Raw genomic sequence first — 17,258 nt, forward strand, 5'->3', positions numbered from 1 at the left:
GAAATTTTTTTAAATAATGTAATAGTAATGCGTTTATTTGCCAGGTACAAGATAATCCTAGGCATGGGCTTTGGTCTCCGGTACTTCCATAGCGACTTCTGGTACCCTTTCGTGCACTTGAACATCAAACCAAGCAATGCGATGCGGGACGAGTCTTTCAATCAATGTCAAGATTGGAGATTTTTTAGCTGCGGTGGCCTTTGGTCCAACAATATCATTAAGGCTCTAGCTCAAACGCGCAAAAACTGCATGTTTCTGACGTTTACAGCTTCGGGATTATGCTGCTGGAGATTTCGTGCGGCCGGTCACCAATCATCCTCCAACAAGATAAGGCTGCGCCTAGCACCACCCTTGTTGATTCTGTCAGGGAGTTGCATGAAAAAGGAGCAGTTCTCGACGCAGCAGACGGACGGCTGAACGGTGAGTTCGATAACGAGGAGATGGAACGTGTGTTGTTGGTTGGGCTCTGGTGTGCCCACCCAGACCGCCGGCAGCGAGCGCCCATCAACGAAGCTCTCCTTAGAATTCCACGTTACGGTGCCTAGCGTTCCACCGAGGATGCCAGCAACTAGGGAGGAGATAGACTGCACATCAGAGATCATACTTCACCTTGAGCCTTCATCTCCGTGTGAGACTTGCAAGCTTATAAATGCTTTCGAACTTCCACCACACTGAAAGCAGAGAACCTTTGTTACAGACTTCGTAAACAAATGATACTGCTTCGCTAGCTTGATTTTAGAAGTCAACAGAACAAAAGAGTCCATGTGAAAATACAGACACTAAAAGTCCATAATTAACGGTAGCGATCTGATGTATTCCCTTAATCCTTGCCGTCCGCTGGAACCATAAGGGAGTCCCAAACAGAGTTTTGAACAAATACAGCACGCCTTCGAAAAAGAAAAAAAGAAATATGGAAAAGCCCTGGGCAGAAAGGGGGCAACGGGAGGAAGGAGGGTGGGGACGTGGGGTCACCCTAGGGCTGACTGGTGGGCCAGATACGAGAGGAGATAACCGGCCAAACTAGATGCAGTCCGTGCTAGCTTTTCCCATTTTCAATTGTTATACCAAAGCAATTTAATTCCTGAAATTTAATCAAATCTGTTCGTGGATCAGATCAAGGTCTAAATTTATGGAAAACTCGTCAAAAATACTATAGGTGTATTTGCCTATTTAGAAGTTTCAAGTTTTTCATTTGACACTAATTTTGAGCAGCAATTGTTTTAAGTTTCTGAAAAATATGAGATGCACATTAAAAATCCAGGAAATTCAAGCAAGCTCTCAAAATTTCAGAAAGTGTCCAATAATTCAAGGCACCTCCGGAATTTCACAACACACATATCTAACATTCATTTAATTTGCAAATCTGAATTTGGTAGGTTCCAAGTGCGATAACTCCAATAATGTTATATATGTCATAGATATCATTGACCTGCATGGAAGCAAAGAGCCAAGACTGATGAGGAAACGTTGATAGTATTTGTTGGAGTAAGAGATCGTCTTGCCCCAGTACGTACGGTGATAGTTTATTCTAAGGAGGAGACTCAAGCTTAGAGACGAAGTTTGATAGGAAAGAACACCACAAATATATTGATAGTAGAAAAATGGATCGGTCTGAAAGGAGTATTACAGCGTGACTTTGTGTTTGTGCATCTCTGTGTCTTGTGTGTTGCATTAAGCGGTCTCCTTGTGACCTCTTCTTTGCCCAGATGACCACGACCCCCTATTTATAGGGTGGTACGTAGCTTAGTGTACAAGTTATCACGATGTATAAATATCTAGAAACTGATCGAATTACTGGGCCATATACCGTATAACTAATTTTTACCCTACATAGAAGATAAATATCTACCCTGAGGGGTGAGCCGGTCGCCAATTGCGGCCCGACATTGCTCTGCCTGGGGTGCCAGGACTTTCATCGCACTGGGGTGTCAAGATAAGCACCACTTGCACTAGCATTAATCGCCCGTCACCTCGCGTCAGGTCCGTTGCAGGGGGTGTCCTTTCTTCCTTGATATTGTCTCCGGAGACCTGCTGCATCTTCAGGCTTCGGAAGGCCGCACAGGCACTGGAGGGGTGGCCCGAAGAGGTCCGCATCCTCCGAGGGCCAGGCCTCCTGCTGAGAGTCTGGAGATCGAAGGCTCCGGATGGGCTTGCTGTAGCTCCGAGTTTTAGGAAGGCCACGTACGTACCAGAGAGGTGGCCCGAAGGGGCTTGCAGGATCCGAAAGTCGAGCTTCTTGCTGAGGGTCCGGAGACCGAAAGCTACATAGGGACCTTTGGCAATTTTCAACCATTGTCCTCAGACTGGTCTATTTTCTCCTAAAAGTACCCCCTCATTCTTTGACCCCAATGTTTGGAGGGGTGAGAAGATGTAGAGGAAAACCAACTCCAGCCTGGAATAGTAACAAGAATGTCTGAAGGCAATTCCCTTTCCCTAAGGAGTTTTTTTGGCGGAAACTGTGGGCGTTGATGGCGAAGCTCAAGGCTGATGGTGCATTGGTGGTGGCGACACACCCCAGGGTTATGCTGAGGTCGGAGGTGCAGGCGGCGTTGAAGTCGAAGACTGAAGACGTATTGCCAGAGGAGGCATGCTCCGGAGCTTGTTGGAGTTGGTATATGTAATATCGGGATCCAAGGCCGAAGGGGCATCGATGGAGGTGATGCACTCCGGGGTCCGTGCTAAAGCCGATTTAGATTCTTCAGACTTCTTTGGTGATGGTTCTTCTCACCATTTGAGTTTGTCAGAGTGGAGATTACGTGTGGGCTCGGGGGTTTGCCTATTTGAGGACAGCAGGATGGGATGTGTCACTAGTGCATTTTGACTGGATAATGCGTGGGTTTGTTTAGGGTCTTGTGCCCACGCCCCTGGCATGCGCCGAAAGGAGTCTAGGTCATTAATGTGACAGGACGTTCGTGTGAAAAAACGAGGTGTTGCCGTAGGATGTTACCACGTGACGGCGGAACGACTGGGATATGCCACGGGCCCCCAGGGATTTAATGGGGGACTCCATGGAGTGATGCCGCGTCGGTTCCGCTTCATCTCCTGAACGTACGTGGCTGCTTGAACTAGATATAAAGTTGGGGTCATCCGGTTGGATTCACCAACGCCCCACGAGCGAGCACTTAACCTTGACTTGAATATGGCGTCGTCTTCCTCCTCATCCTCTTTGGAGATATCGATGATCTCGACTGCTTCTACTGGGGTTGGGCCGGCTCGGCCGACAACAGTGGCGCCGGTGGCCGTTCTGCTTTTGTCCCTGCGGGGTGGACAGTTGCCTGCCGCTCTTGTTCAACCCCTGGTTTAGGAGATCACGCCTGCTGAGATTATCGATATTTCCGACGACGATGAGGAGACCGACTGGGATCTCCTGCGGAGGGAGAGCGACGAGGAGGAGTTCTGCGGAGACACCGACGGCTTTAGCGGTGAAGGAGGAGGCCGAGAAGAAGGGGGAGGAGGCCCTGACGATGGCTCCTTCGGTTTCTTCTTCGTCTTCCGACAGCTCGGGGGCCGGTTACTGCATCAGCTTCCGCAGCGGTAGGCCGCGAATGAGGTGCATATGCCGCTCTATGCGCAGCCCCTGCCAGGACCCGTAGGAGGCGAAGGCGGCCTTCGGGGGAGTTTCTGGTGAAGCTGTGGGACATCCCTATCTTGCAGTTCGACTATGGCCCCGCTGCGGGCCATAGTTTCCTTTTGCCACCTTGTACTCTTTCTCCCCCTGGTTTGCTCTTTCGGGGTCTGTCTCTTCTGTAGCGGTCTTTGTACTGTTGCTTCTTTGTACGCATCCTCCGAATGCACGAGTTGTTAATAATATAATTTGGACCTTTGGGAGCGATAGTATCTCTTTTTGGGCCACAGTGTAAGGTGATCCTTCGAACAGGTGACCGTATGTCTGTGTGCCTTCGTGCCGCGCTTCTTCGCCCCCTTCGTAGGCAATGGCTGGTTTTTCGGATGATTGAGGTATCGAGACTTCGCATAGATCGTAGCCAACTTCGTTCCTTCCTAGGGAGAGGTGGCCTCGCGAATCTGGTAGCAGTAGACACGTAGGGTAACTAAGGAGGGCTGGGCGAAGTAGTAGCGACCTCGTCGTTCCCGGCCATTGCGCACTCCTCGGGTTCGGCGTTGGTAGGACCTTCTTCCAAATTTATTCTAGATTTCTGACCTGATGAAGTCCATCTGGAACCTTTGGGGACAAGCTTTGGAGGTGGTCTGTGACCCTTCGGGTTCTTAGCCGCTGCCCGGCTCCAGAAGCGATCCGTCTAAAGCTTGGCAACAGCGTGTCAGAGGCGAGACCAAAGGCTAGACGGGAGAGGTGGTCCTCAACCCCCTCGGCCATCAGCCGCTGCCTGGCTCCGGAGGTAATCCGTCCGGAGCCTAGCGATAGCGTGTCGGAGGCGAAGTTAAAGGCTAGGACGGGAGAGGTGGTCTTTGACCCCCTCAGCCATCAGCCGTAGCTGGGCTCCGGAGGTAATTCGTCTGGAGCCTGGCGACGGTGTATCAGAGGTGAAGCCGAAGGCTAGGACATGAGAGGTGGTCCTTGACCCCTTCGGCTCTTAGCTGTTGCCTGGCTCTGGAGGTAATCCGTCTAGGGCATGACGACGGTGTGTCGGAGGTGAAGCTGAAGGCTAGACGTGAGAGGTGGTCCTCAGCCGCTGCGCAGCTCTGGAGGTATCCGTTCGGAGCCTGGCGACAGCATGTCGGAGGCGAAACCGAAGACCAGACGGGAGAGGTGGTCCTTGACCCCCTCGGCCCTTAGCTGCTGCCCGACTCCGGAGGTAATCCGTCCGGAGCCTGGCGACGACGTGCCGAAAGCTGCTGCCTTTACAATGAACAGTTGAGGATTCTATTCCATTTCCCGTGCCACGCAGAGTGGGCTTTTGCTTAATATTAGCATAGTCTTTATAAATGATGTATGAGTCGTGTCTTAGATGAGACTGCAGGGTAATAATTTTACCTTTTACCATTCGTGTTTGAGTCACGTGGGCCATACCTCTTCCTACGGGGAGGGGGATTTATACCCATTTTGTTGGCTGTGCCTTTTGTAGGCGAGTGGGTTTCACAACCCTCCAACATGGAGGTGTTTGCCTTCAAGGTGCCGGGGGATTTTGTTCGATAGGTCTTTTTAGAACATCTCCGTTCGGTGAAGGTTTTTGGAAGATATCCCCATTTGCGGGGGTTTTTGAAGACTCTCCGTCTTGCAGAGGTTTTTGCAAGGCTCTCCCTCCTGCGGAGGTTTTATAATACTCAGTCTCACGGGGGTTTTAGAAGTATCTCTGTTTTGGCAGAGGTTTGGTAAGACTCTCTGTCTTGTGGAGGTTTTGGAAGTCTCTCCGTTTTGGTGGAGGTTTTGTAAGACTCCATTTTTGCCGGAGGTTTAGTAGGACTCTCCGTTTTGACGGAGGTTTTTGTAAGACACTCCGTCTCGTAGAGGTTTTCGGAAGTCTCTCCGTTTTTGCCAGAGTTTTCGCGGGACTCTATTTTTGCTGGAGATTTTGTAGGACTCTTCGTTTTGGCGGAGGTTTTATAGGACTCTCCATTTTTGCCGGAGGTTTAGTAGGACTCTCCGTTTTGGTGGAGGTTTTTGTAATATGCTCCGTCTCGTAGAGGTTTTCGGAAGTCTCTCCGTTTTTGCTGGAGGCTTCGTAAGACTCTCCGTTTTTCCTGGAGTTTTCGCAAGACTCTTAGTTTTTACCGTAGGTTTTGTAGGATCCTTTGTTTTGGCGGAGGTTTTGTAGGACTCTCCATCTTTGTTGGAGGTTTTATAAGTGTCCTTTGGCATGTATTAATGCCGAAGGCCCTACAAACTATCAGGGCTACGCAGTACCTTCCAGGAAACCTAGGCAATCTTGCCTTCCAGAAGACCTAGGCATGCTATGCCTGCGGTGTGTAAGTTTGTCGTACTCACGAGAAAACGCCCCGGGTGCACCGCAACACTATCCACCAAGGGTGTCCCCCTGGCGCGTGGCATTTATACGACCGAAGCTATGCAATACCTTCGAGGAAACCTAGGCTTGATGCCTTCGTGGTGACTTAGGCATGCTGCGCTCGCGGTGTATAAGCATGTCATGCAATGAAGACTCCTTGCGACAGCATTCCTCAGAGCACCACATCCTCACATCAAGGTCATCCCTTGATATGCGACATCCACACTACCGAGGCTATGCAATACCTTCCAGGACACCTTGGCATAATCTGCCTTCTGAGTGACCTAGGCATGCGGCACAACTGCAGGTGTGTGGGCATTTGTATGATTATGTACTAGTTAAGTTTTGCAGTCTACTGTTGGTAATTAGCAGCTAATTGCAGTATAAGACATAGCTAGGTCAGACAACTATTCATAACTCATGTCAAATGAAGATGTAACTTAAGTTCTAGTGCTTACTACTAACCAGAGATATAATCTAGATTTACCATTTCTACCTAGTGGCTATCTGTTGTAAAAAACTTCTAGTAGTAAGGTTGGATGGCCTCCAACATGTTTTAATCTTACTGTATGAAAGATAGACCAACTAGGTAAACTATCGATAAGTAATAGTGGATGTACCTTTGCCAGAATAAGGCCTCTATTATGAGCCTTGAAGGCCTCGAAGCCTATGGCTAAGCTGGGAGAGGTGGTCCTCGACCCCCTCAGCTCTTAGCCATTGCCCGGCTCCAGAGGTAATCCGTCCGGAGCCTGGCGACAATGCTCTCCGACTCGGTCCTTATCGTCGAGATATTGCACCATCGGTGGTGGAGTTGGTGGCGACAGAGCGGGGTCAGAGGGCTAGGTATTTGCCCCAGGCTTCTGACCCCTGTGTCGTCCTTCGTTGATTCCCTTTGAGGCCAGATATCCTACTTGTCTTCAAAGGTATTCCTCCCGGAAGGTCGTGAGAGTTCGGCAGTCGTTGGTTTTATGGCCACGCCCCGGTTCGTGCAGGATGCACTTGTGTGCCTCCGGGGGTACCAGAGCTTGTGGTTGACATTGAGGTCGCTGCCAGGGCCGCATGCCCCGGAGCCTATGGTTTCCCTAGGGCCTCCTTCCCTTTGGGGAGACTGTCGAGGTTGTCGGGTGAACCGACTTTCAGAGCTAGAGTGGCTCCGACTACATCTCCCTGGACGAGGTGGACTTGGGGTTCCCTACGCACGGTTGGCGTCACGAGGGCTGTGTCGGGGGCACTGGCGGGGTATGTGCACTCCAGAGCCTTGCGCCTCCTTGGAACCCTCTTTCGCCTGAGGGGCCCGGGGAGGACACTGGGTGGACAGACTCTCTGGAGATGTTGGCTCGCCCAGGGCATCCCGAGTGCTACCAAAGGAGATACTTTGGGACCAAGCCCAGGCGGGAACATCCCAGAGTTCGACCGCCCAAAACCACTGGAAAGCGGCCTACTTTGGTGCAGCCTCGGCCGCGACCTCTCCTGGTACGACGAGGTCTTCGCCATGCAGAGGCTGGAAAGCCTCCGCGCCGTCTGGAGTTTTCGTACCGACCCAAGGTTTTGGGTTGGTCAGGCCGGAGGAACGCCATCCCATACGTCAACGAGGCTGAAGGGTGCACACGGTGTGCATGGCTGAGACAACCACACATATGGTTGCATGGTTGCAACGGTGGATATGGTGGTTTAGAGCTAGCGCTTTGGTGGTTTTCCTGGCCAGATTCCTATCTCTCTTTAGCACTTCTGTGTTCGAGTCCCCACGGACGGTGCGCTGTTGGAGAAAGAGATCGTCTTGCCCCAGTAAGTACGGCGAGAGTTTCTTCTAAGGAGCAGACTCAAGCTTGGAGATGAAGTTTGAGAAGAAAGAACACCACAAATGTATTGATAGTAGAAAAATGGATCAGTTTGGGGGGGGGGTGTATCACAGCGTGACTTTGTGTTTGTGCACCTCTGTGTCCTGTGTGTTGCGTTGAGCATTCTCCTTGTGACATCTTCTTTGCCTAGATGATCATGACCTCTTATTTATAAGGTGGTACGTAACTTAGTGTACAAGTTATCACGATATACAAATATTTAGGACCAGACCGAATTACTAAGCTTTATCCCAGCTAACTACTTTTTACCGTACATAGAAGCTAAATATCTACCGTGGTAATTATTGTGGTGCCTGCCCCCTGAGAGTGAGCTGGTTGCCAATTGCGGTCCGACGTTGTGTCAGGATAAACACCACTTGCACCGGTATTAATTGTCCGTCACCTCACGTCAGTTCGGTTGCTGGGGAGTGTCGTTTCTTCGTTGATATTGTCTCCGAAGACCTGCTTCATTTTCAGGCTTCGGAAGGCTGCACAGGCACCGGAGGGGTGACCCGAAAGGGTCCGCAGCCTCCGGGGGCCAGGCCTCCTGCTGAGAGTCCGAAGGCCGAAGGCTCCGGAGGGATTTGTTGCAGCATCTGAAAGTTGGATCTCCTGCTGAGGGTTCGGAGACCGAAGGCTCCAGAAGAACCTTTAATAGCAATATTTAACTATTGTCCTCAGACTGATCTATTTTCTCCCGACAATATTGTCTGCCCACAAAATTCGTTTAGTGACAACAGTGTTGTGGTGCTCCCTAGAACCATAGATAACAGGTGAGGGCCATGACGGTGAGTACGAGCACCCGTGCTTAATAAAGGTGGGGAAGAACAACTAAAGGAGGTATACAAACACCAGTGAAGTGAAAGTTACGGCATTTAGTGAGGTTGCAAAGGTGTTTCAGTTGGTCAACATGGAAGAAAAGGAGTGGCAATGTGGCATGCATGGGACGAGTATGTCGATTACATTTACACATCATATAGCTAATTTAATGGTGTTTACATAATTGCAGCATATGTGCAAATAAAAGTATTGATGTACACCGATGAAGAATCAAAAAGCTCGTGTAGAGATGTCTAACAGCAAAGAGGTGTCATAGCCGTAGAAAGAGGCTCGCGTCACCAGAGAAAACACAATGGGCAATTTGCATTGTTATCACAACGCTGGAGAAGTAGAAGATAACTCAAAGGATAATAATAATAATAATAATAAACTGCAACAAACCTAGTCGTACAAATTTGCGCAGGTCATCTTGCTAGTATAGTAAGATTTTACAGTTAGTGCTGAAAAAAATAATGTTTTCTACTACTGATATATAAATGTGTATTTTTTTTTTTGAAAAATCACCACCACAATGTCTAATTGAGCCGTAATATTTTTGTTCCAGAGTTTCATCAGCATGAACAATCCTTAGTTTACCTGTTTTGTTGCATAGATTGAACTCCAAACTATATTGGATTGGGAATTTTACGGCACCTTCTACAGCTGTACTTTCGTAGGACCCATTACATAGTGTTTCTGATAATATAAAAGGTAATACCTAGTGCCACGGCATTCAAGAACCAGAACAAGTACAAAGCTAAGAGGTAGGATCTCACCAATGGGAAACGCCGTCCGACATGCCTTCTCATCCGGCCCCAGTCTTTAGCGGCTAAGGCACGTACCAGCAAGCATAGGCTCGTGAAGATCGGCGCTGGCACAGGCCAAACAGCGCTAAACCCGACCACCAAAGCGAACGGCATCACGAAAATCCCCCAGATGATCCTTTTGGTGATGGTGCTATCGAGCCCCGAGACCACTGCGGCCATGAAAGCCAGAACAATGCTCATGAGCGCCACCCAGATGAAGATCAGTGCCAGGAAAAGCCACGCCGCGCTGAAGCGCGCTGCTCTCCCGTACGTGACGAGCATGGTGGCGATGACGGAGGTAGAGACAGCCACGGTGTCGAGCAGCAGGAAGGCTTTGTACTGCACCGTCGCGCGGAGGTTCGCTACACCGTTGGAGTCGTACCCGCCTGGCACATTGAACATGGCCGACAAGCCGACGGTGGCGATCAGCACAGAGACAATCCCAAAGTTCTTGGATGTCTTGTCGAGCAAGTCCTTGATCGCTGCGGCGTTCAAGGCGTTCTCAGCGATTCTCCTGGCATCATGCGTAGAATTAGTTTCTTTTCTTATTGCTCTACTCTCCGCACCATTCTCCCCATTTTGGCTAGGATCTACTATCGTTTCAGCGGCTTTCCAGGGGGTTATGTCATCTTTGCGTAGCTTGCCGAACCGAGCACCGTGGGCTGACAGCTTGAGCACAGTTGCAATCTGAAGGTGAAACAGAGTAGGAGACTTGATATAAATCCAGTCTGCTAGACATGGCAAGAACAAATAATTTTTGCTACAGTTTAAGTGGGATGCTGTACAAGGAGAGGTCAGAGGTTTTACCATGAACAAAAAGGTAGTTATCTTGGATGCAAGGTCAAATGGCGTTCGCCCTTCATTGTCTGCAATGTTTAATTCGACAACTCCGCTATCCAAAATTGAAAGATTTGGGTTCCCAGACATAACCGCCGAGTGCAGCGGCGTGTTCCCCTCCTTGTCTTGCTCATTGACCATCTTCACGAGGAGCGGGTTGGCAACAACGTACCTGACTACAGATTCATGGCCTCGCTCGATTGCAACATGGAGAAAATTCCTCCCTTTCTTGTCGATGAGCTCGGCGGCATCTGGGCAAGCTTCTAGAACTTTGTGGATGACTTCGACATGGCCCACCCAGGCCGCGACATGCAGAGGCGTGAAACCCTCATTGTCTTGCTCATACGCAGCTAAGGGCGCCATTTTAGTTAGCGAGCTGATAGTGTTGCGGTCGCCATCAGAAGCAGCATAATGCAGTGGAGTGCTTCCCGATTCATCACCTTGTTTAGCCAGATCCGGTTTCCATGACAATATCTCGGATGTGATATCTACATCCGATTCATCACCTTGTTAAGCATGAAAACTAGCACTAGTTACAGCTTTTTTCTCACTATTTTTCAGATTTGATATGAGGATCACCTGCGCTTTGCAGAACAGCCGCGTGCAAGGCATTCTGCATCTTGGGGCCGGAGGCAGATGCATGGCCCCAATTGATCAGAGCTTTGACGGCGCCTACTGACCGGCTCATCACGGCGAGATAGAGGGGCGACATCCCGGCGTCGTTCACTGCGCAGGATAGCGCCGGCGCAGCCACCATCAGCACTTCCACCACCGCCTGGCGCCCGTGCCGCGCCGCCACATGAAGTGCCGTGTCTCCTCCGCTGTTCGTCCTCACCAGAATCTGGAGCGCGCCGGGCCCCTCCGGCGCTTGGGCCAGCAAGATGAGGAGGGAGACTACACCTCGATGCCCCGCCCTCGCGGCGCGGTGCAGCGCCGTCTCAGACCTCAAGTTCTCCGATGGCAGCAGCGCAGCGGCTGCCGCGTCTTGGAAGAGCTGCCGCACAAGAAAGGCGTGCCCCTCGCCGGCGGCTACGTGGAGAACCGTGTTCCACGCCGCACTGACCTCATCAAGGCTGCACCGCCCCTCGTGCATTCTTCCCTGTCGATCTGGAAGACGAATTAGTACAATCAAATCAGGTCGGGACTCACGGCCAATCAGGAGGATTTGGGGGTACCTACGGTGGCTTCAGAGGTTGCAAGAAGATCCCGCACCTTCTGCGCAGATCCAGAGAAGGCCGCACGATACAATTCCGGGCACATGACCTTGCGCTCGGCCATCCGCCGACCAGCTGCTCCGTGGCCATTCTCATCCTCTTGAGGGAGTTGCATCAGAGGAAGCAGGAACCTCGTGTCGTCCGGCGACTCCCTTGCACGACGCAGCGCAGCCTGCAGATTCTCGTCTTTGAGCTGTTCGGCCTTTCTCCAAGCTTCCTCCATTCGCTCAGTCAATTCAACCGACATCTTCTGGCGTTGGGAGTCTCGGAGGTTACAGATCCCATATGTTCGCTCGGACTCACGGCCGAGCGGCCGAGCCGTTGGCATCCTCCGGCGTCCGACCATCGAATCGCATTCCTTGTTTTCCCCTTTCGTTGCCCATCCCACTACTCCTCCCTAGACCCCAACCCCTCTCTAGCTCATCCTCATCAAATCTTAGGATATCTAACCCACCGAATATCTAAGTGCCTGTGGTGTGCAGGATATCACACCCACGGAATATCTAGATGCCGGTGGTGTGCAGGATATCTCACTCACCGCGGATGGAGGAACTGCCGCCAATCTCTGTCTCTACTCTATAAAACCCAACCGGTTCCGCGTCGTCTCTTTTTAAAATATTATTAATTTAATGAAAGGTTATAAAAAATTATGTATTATTGAAAATTTAAAAAAGTATAATTAGCCTGCCGACACGTGCTTTATTCCCAACAGGCTTCCTACCTATGTCTCACCATGTGTCGGCAATTGGCCTACCCATATTATACTATTTTTGCAATTTGCAAAAAATACACAATATTTTTATAATTTTTCATTAAATTAATATTACTTAAAAAAATTCCATCTTCCCCTACCCTTCTCTCATTTAATAAAACCTCAAATTCGAATAATTTATCTATTTTTACAATTTATACTCGTCCTCTCACATCCCCACTTCATTACTAACTAACTACAGATATAGAACCTGTTTTATTAATAAAAATAAATGAAGAAATTAAGAGAAAAATTAGCAGATAATTTTCTCTTTTTTAATCTCATCTAAAATCAAACTATAGTATCGCTCCTGACGTATTTATTCGGCTGTGCTCTTATTCCGCATCTGTATCTCCATATGTTGAGTTTGTGCTTGATGTTTTATGTTTTTATTGCAACGTAGGGTACTTAGCTAGTGACAAAAAATACTAGGAGGCTCAAGGGAATTTTTCTTTGAGTTTTTTAGTTCAATTCAAAATCCTGATATCAAAGTGTTCAGAGTTTTTTGAGTTCAAAGTTCAAAAGTTTCTAGTTTGCGTTTACATTAAACGGTGAAATTCAAAGTTCATAGCCTTTTGAGGTTTGATTAATGTTTTTTTAAACTAGCATGGTGCCCTGCGCATTTGCGCTGCTAGATAACCACAACAGCCTAATCTCATCACTACTTGTTGTCTCCGTCTCCAGTCAGCCAATCCGATTGCTGGTGAGCAGCGTGCCAACTGCACACCTTGCCAACTGAGCTACGGACTGTCCTCAGGTTTGATAAATGACATCTCTGAATGTATGCTATGCTCACATCTCCACAATTGATGTATCATTTTGTATCATTTATCTAGCCATCTTTCATAATATAATTTAAATTCCTTTCTCTTGACTTAAGCATTAAATTATGCATATAATTTGTCTTCCACAATATGTATATATAAATTTAAGGAGAAGTTTAGTCTATATTACGTGGCTTCATGAATTTAGATCCGTATGATTTCCATATAAAAAAGATCATGATTTGTAAAGCTCTCATTTCTTCTTTTAAAGTTTTTTCCTTTTCGGTGTTTAATGCCAAAGGGGGGGGGGGATTTTGGTATCAAAGCAAGTATAATGCATAGTCAAAGGGGAAGAAATATTTAGGACCAAAGGGAGAGAATAAATGATCAATGGATTAAAGGGGAGCCTTACATTCATTGTGACGAAGTTAAGGTAAGAGCAATATATGTATATTTAAAAAAATTATGCATTCTTGCAGCTGGTATCTTTAATTCTTGATCTTATCTTACATACATGCAAGTAGTTAAATTTAATTATATTATTATCTCTTATTTTGGTTGTGTTATCAACAATCACCAAAAAGAGGGAGACTGAAATATCAATTACCCTACCATATAATTAGTATGTTTTGGTAATTAATATCAACATTATCAATGAGACTATCAAATTTTGGTAGTATGCAAAGGTTCAGTCTCATGGATGTAAAAGATGGGGTTGGGATCATAAACACCTCAAAGGAGTCAACATCAAGGTCAAAGAAGAGATTCATGAAGATATCACTTGTGTAGATAGGATTGTTTTCTTTAGCCGTACTATAATGAGGGGTTTGAGTTTAGTAGTTTGATATAGTGTATGTAGGTTAGTTACCTAGTAGTGATGCACATTAGGCTTGATTAGTCGTAAGAGACTAGTTGAAGACCCAAGACATCAAGAAACCATAAGCCATCAAAATCGGGATAAAGTTTGGACTGAATTGAATAGGTCCATGTTGAAATGTACTCACTGGAAGCTTCATCAGATGACCCGATGATCATCGGAAGGTTATACCATAACAAGTTTTCAAAAGAGGTCCAAGTGAAGAAGTACAGTCACAATACTTGTCGGAAGCTTCACTAGAAGATGTTTATAGAGAAGGTTTACTCGGGTGGAGTTGGTGGGATACACTCACTAGATGTTCTGATGTGTGCACTAGGAGGTTGACAAATCATCTGATGTTATGGAAGTGGGTTCCAATGGCTAGTTTTTGTTGCACTCACTGGATTTTTCGGTGCTAAGGAAAATATGCTCATTGAACCATCTAGTGTTCACAGTTTTTTGGGTTCGAGAGACAACGACTAGTTTTGAGCCTTAGGCTATAAATTGACCCCCCCCCCCCCCTCAGCCATTTGAAGGTGCTAGAGCTCAGGAGCATACATGTACACTTGAGAGGAGTTCTTGCCACCAAAGTTGAGCACATTGAAGACCAAGACAATTAGCACAAGATTGAAGACTCGATTTATTCTAGTTTAGGTCTAGTGTGCATATAGCTGGGTGATTAGCCTAGAGTTGGATCAAGTGAGTGATTCATACTTATTACTCTTAGTGTTTGCCAACGCCTAGACTACTTGGTAGCGTTTGTGTCTTGCGAGACCCTATGAGGAGGTTATGGAGCATCCACAAGCTTTTGTGAGCAGTTGGAGTGCATTGTGCCCGAGTGACAAAGCACTATCATCATGAAGATGGTGGTGAGAGTATGAGAAAGGCATAGTAGAAGACCCACTAGCGTGTGGGGAGCTATAATGGCTATCCGCGGAGTTAGCCCATCGGGAGCTTGGCCCTTGCGAAGGGCTCCAACTTGGTCTAGGGGTAAGCAACAACTCACCGATACCACGGGAAAAGTAATCGTGCCGAGTTTGCGTTCTCTCTACCTTTATATTCTGCACTTACTTCGTGCACTTACTATTCTGCATTTACCTTACATATAATTTTCATGTGTAGTTTGTAGGATTGGTTTCTTAGGTGCAAAACTTTACTACGGTAGAATAGACACACTAGGTAAACCTATAGAACATATAAATATAAATTGAAATAGGTTTATCTTGTTAAATTGAGCCTTAGTTTTAAGTTATCCTAATTCACCTCCTTTTAGGTCATCACTGATCCTTAAAGTCTTGATACTCTAAGGTGAAACTGCATGTAGGCCCCCTATGTGAGTTTGATTATTGACGACAAATGATTGAGGGATTAATGTATTCAATGAGTATTTGAATAGGTAAAAGTTCCATTGATGTAAGCGACACGATGTTGGCGACCCCCAAAAATTGAAGAAAGAAGATGGCTAACGGTTTTACTTTTTAAAGTACACTTTTGTTTTTGAAATTGAGTATAGGACCGTCGTTCTATTAACAGGGGTGCAACGTTGTGGTTTAGTCATAAACTTAGTGTTCTAAAAGATCTACAGTCAGTCTAGAAAGCGACACAAGTTCACAACACGAACTCTAAGTCAAAACCTTCTAAGTGACATCGAATGTTCTGATGTTTACATCAAAAAATTTGATGCCATCGAATAGTACAAAATTTCAGAACATGGGGTTCTCAGTGTGGGATTCTTTTTAATATCGAATGTTCTGATGTAGGTTGGATAGTTCAACTTTCTCAACCATGAAGGTCTCGGTCTTGAATTAAAAACCAACATCAGATGTTCTAATGGTTGGATCAGATGTTCCGATCAGGGTCAGAACAACCGGTTTTTGTGAACATAGACATTTTTGTTTTGGTTTAATTCTCCACATCGGATGTTCTGATGTGTTGTTTTTACCAGGTATATATGGGTTGAGTTTTGAAGTTGAAATCTATTATTTTGAACTGATTGGATGTTCTGATCGTGGAGATCAGAACTTCCGATGTGGGGCTGAAAAGGTGTCTAACGACTAGTTTTTAAAGGAGTCTATTTATACACCTCTTCCCCCTCCCAACCGTAACACCCTGCATTTAGAATTTGGGAGCTCTCCAAAACCAAAAAGCTCCTCCCCTCTCTGAAGAAAGTGTTACATATTTAAGAGGGAATTGAAAAGAGAGCTCGAGTGTTAGAAAGCAAAAGTTAATCTTTGAGCAGTAGGTATCATCTCTAAGTTTTTGTGTTTTCATTTATTTCTCTTGGAATTTGAGGACTTCTAAACAGCTACGAGTCGCTCACGAGTTGCCAACACATGTGTGGTGTGCCGTGAGAAAGTTTGTGAAGACCGGATTTCACCTCCGCAAGGGGAGAAATACCACAAAGAAGTCGATGAGTGCTTTGTGCAACCTTGGAAGGATAAAGGTTCGAAGAGACCTGGCTCAAGTGTGACTGAGCCCCTCAACGGAGACGTAGGATCCCCTCAAGGATCCAAACTTTGGGAACAACATCCACGTGTCTGCGTCTTTCGATTATTTCATATACTTCATTTACTTTATTGCAAGTTCATAATTTTTTTTGTGTTAATCCTAGCTATTTATATCTCATATAGGATTCACCTTGTTACTTGCTTTAGAATAGCTTTAATTTCATATTTAATTTCATTAAGGTGAAGTTTTAGCTTGTTTAGAGGAAATTTGTAAAAAGGCCTATTCACCTCCCTCTAGGCCGTTATCTCGATCCTTCAATTGGTATCAGAGTCTAATCTCTTTAAATTAGGCTTAATCATCTAGATAAATCTAGGATGGTGGTTAAGGAAATAGGTTCTAGCAAAGGGGGTCAAAAATTCCATATGATTACTCAAAAAGTCCCTCCGCACCCTCATATGTGCATAATTCCTCTGGTATAGCTCCATATTTTGATGGTACTCATTATGCATTATGGAAGCATCAGAAGAAAATGCATTTGAAATATATTAACCCTTCCATTTGGTGCATAGTAGAAAATAGCTATGTTTTGCAGGACTCAGACAATCCCACCGCTGAAGATGATATCAATGAACACAAAAATACTCAAGCCGCAAATGCTATCTTTAGTGCATTGAGTGGCGATGAGTTCAACCGTGTTGCCAGACTTGAAAGTGCCAAGCAAATTTGGGACATGCTCTACGATATACATGAAAGCACCTCAAGTGTCAGTGAGTCCAAGCTACAGCTTCTCAAGAGAAAATTGGATCGGTTCATCATGAGCGATGATGAAACCCCAAGTGAGATTTACAACCGCCTAAATCTTCTTGTCAATGAGATCAAGGGGTTAGGAAGTAAGAGATGAATGGCACCTTTGTAGTCAAGAAGATGCTCTAGGTGACCACTCCAAGAAATGTCACATTGGTGACACTCATTCATGAGCAGGATGATTTTGAGAAGCTTACACC

General features: G+C 46.7%; 1 protein-coding gene across 8 annotated transcripts; it reads right to left on the reverse strand.

The window, feature by feature from the left end:
* Positions 1-42: 42 nt before the first annotated feature.
* LOC133901638 (ankyrin repeat-containing protein At5g02620-like) lies at positions 43-11,999 on the reverse strand. 8 transcript variants are annotated; one of them, XM_062343060.1, is made up of 5 exons: positions 11,397-11,999; positions 10,801-11,328; positions 10,192-10,709; positions 9,355-10,071; positions 43-671 (listed from the first exon to the last, which is right to left on the reverse strand). In XM_062343060.1, exons 1-5 carry the CDS (start codon positions 11,779-11,781, stop codon positions 606-608), a joined length of 2,214 nt encoding a protein of 737 aa, XP_062199044.1. In that variant the 5' UTR covers positions 11,782-11,999; the 3' UTR covers positions 43-605. The 8 variants fall into 8 exon arrangements, with proteins under 8 accessions (XP_062199044.1, XP_062199046.1, XP_062199045.1 ...); XM_062343062.1 differs by lacking the exon at positions 43-671 and adding an exon at positions 8,470-8,919; XM_062343061.1 differs by lacking the exon at positions 43-671 and having other exon boundaries at positions 9,114-10,071; positions 10,801-11,320; positions 11,434-11,999.
* Positions 12,000-17,258: the final 5,259 nt, after the last annotated feature.

Source organism: Phragmites australis, chromosome 20 (genome assembly GCF_958298935.1).
Source record: "Phragmites australis chromosome 20, lpPhrAust1.1, whole genome shotgun sequence".
Taxonomy (NCBI): Eukaryota; Viridiplantae; Streptophyta; class Magnoliopsida; order Poales; family Poaceae; genus Phragmites; species Phragmites australis.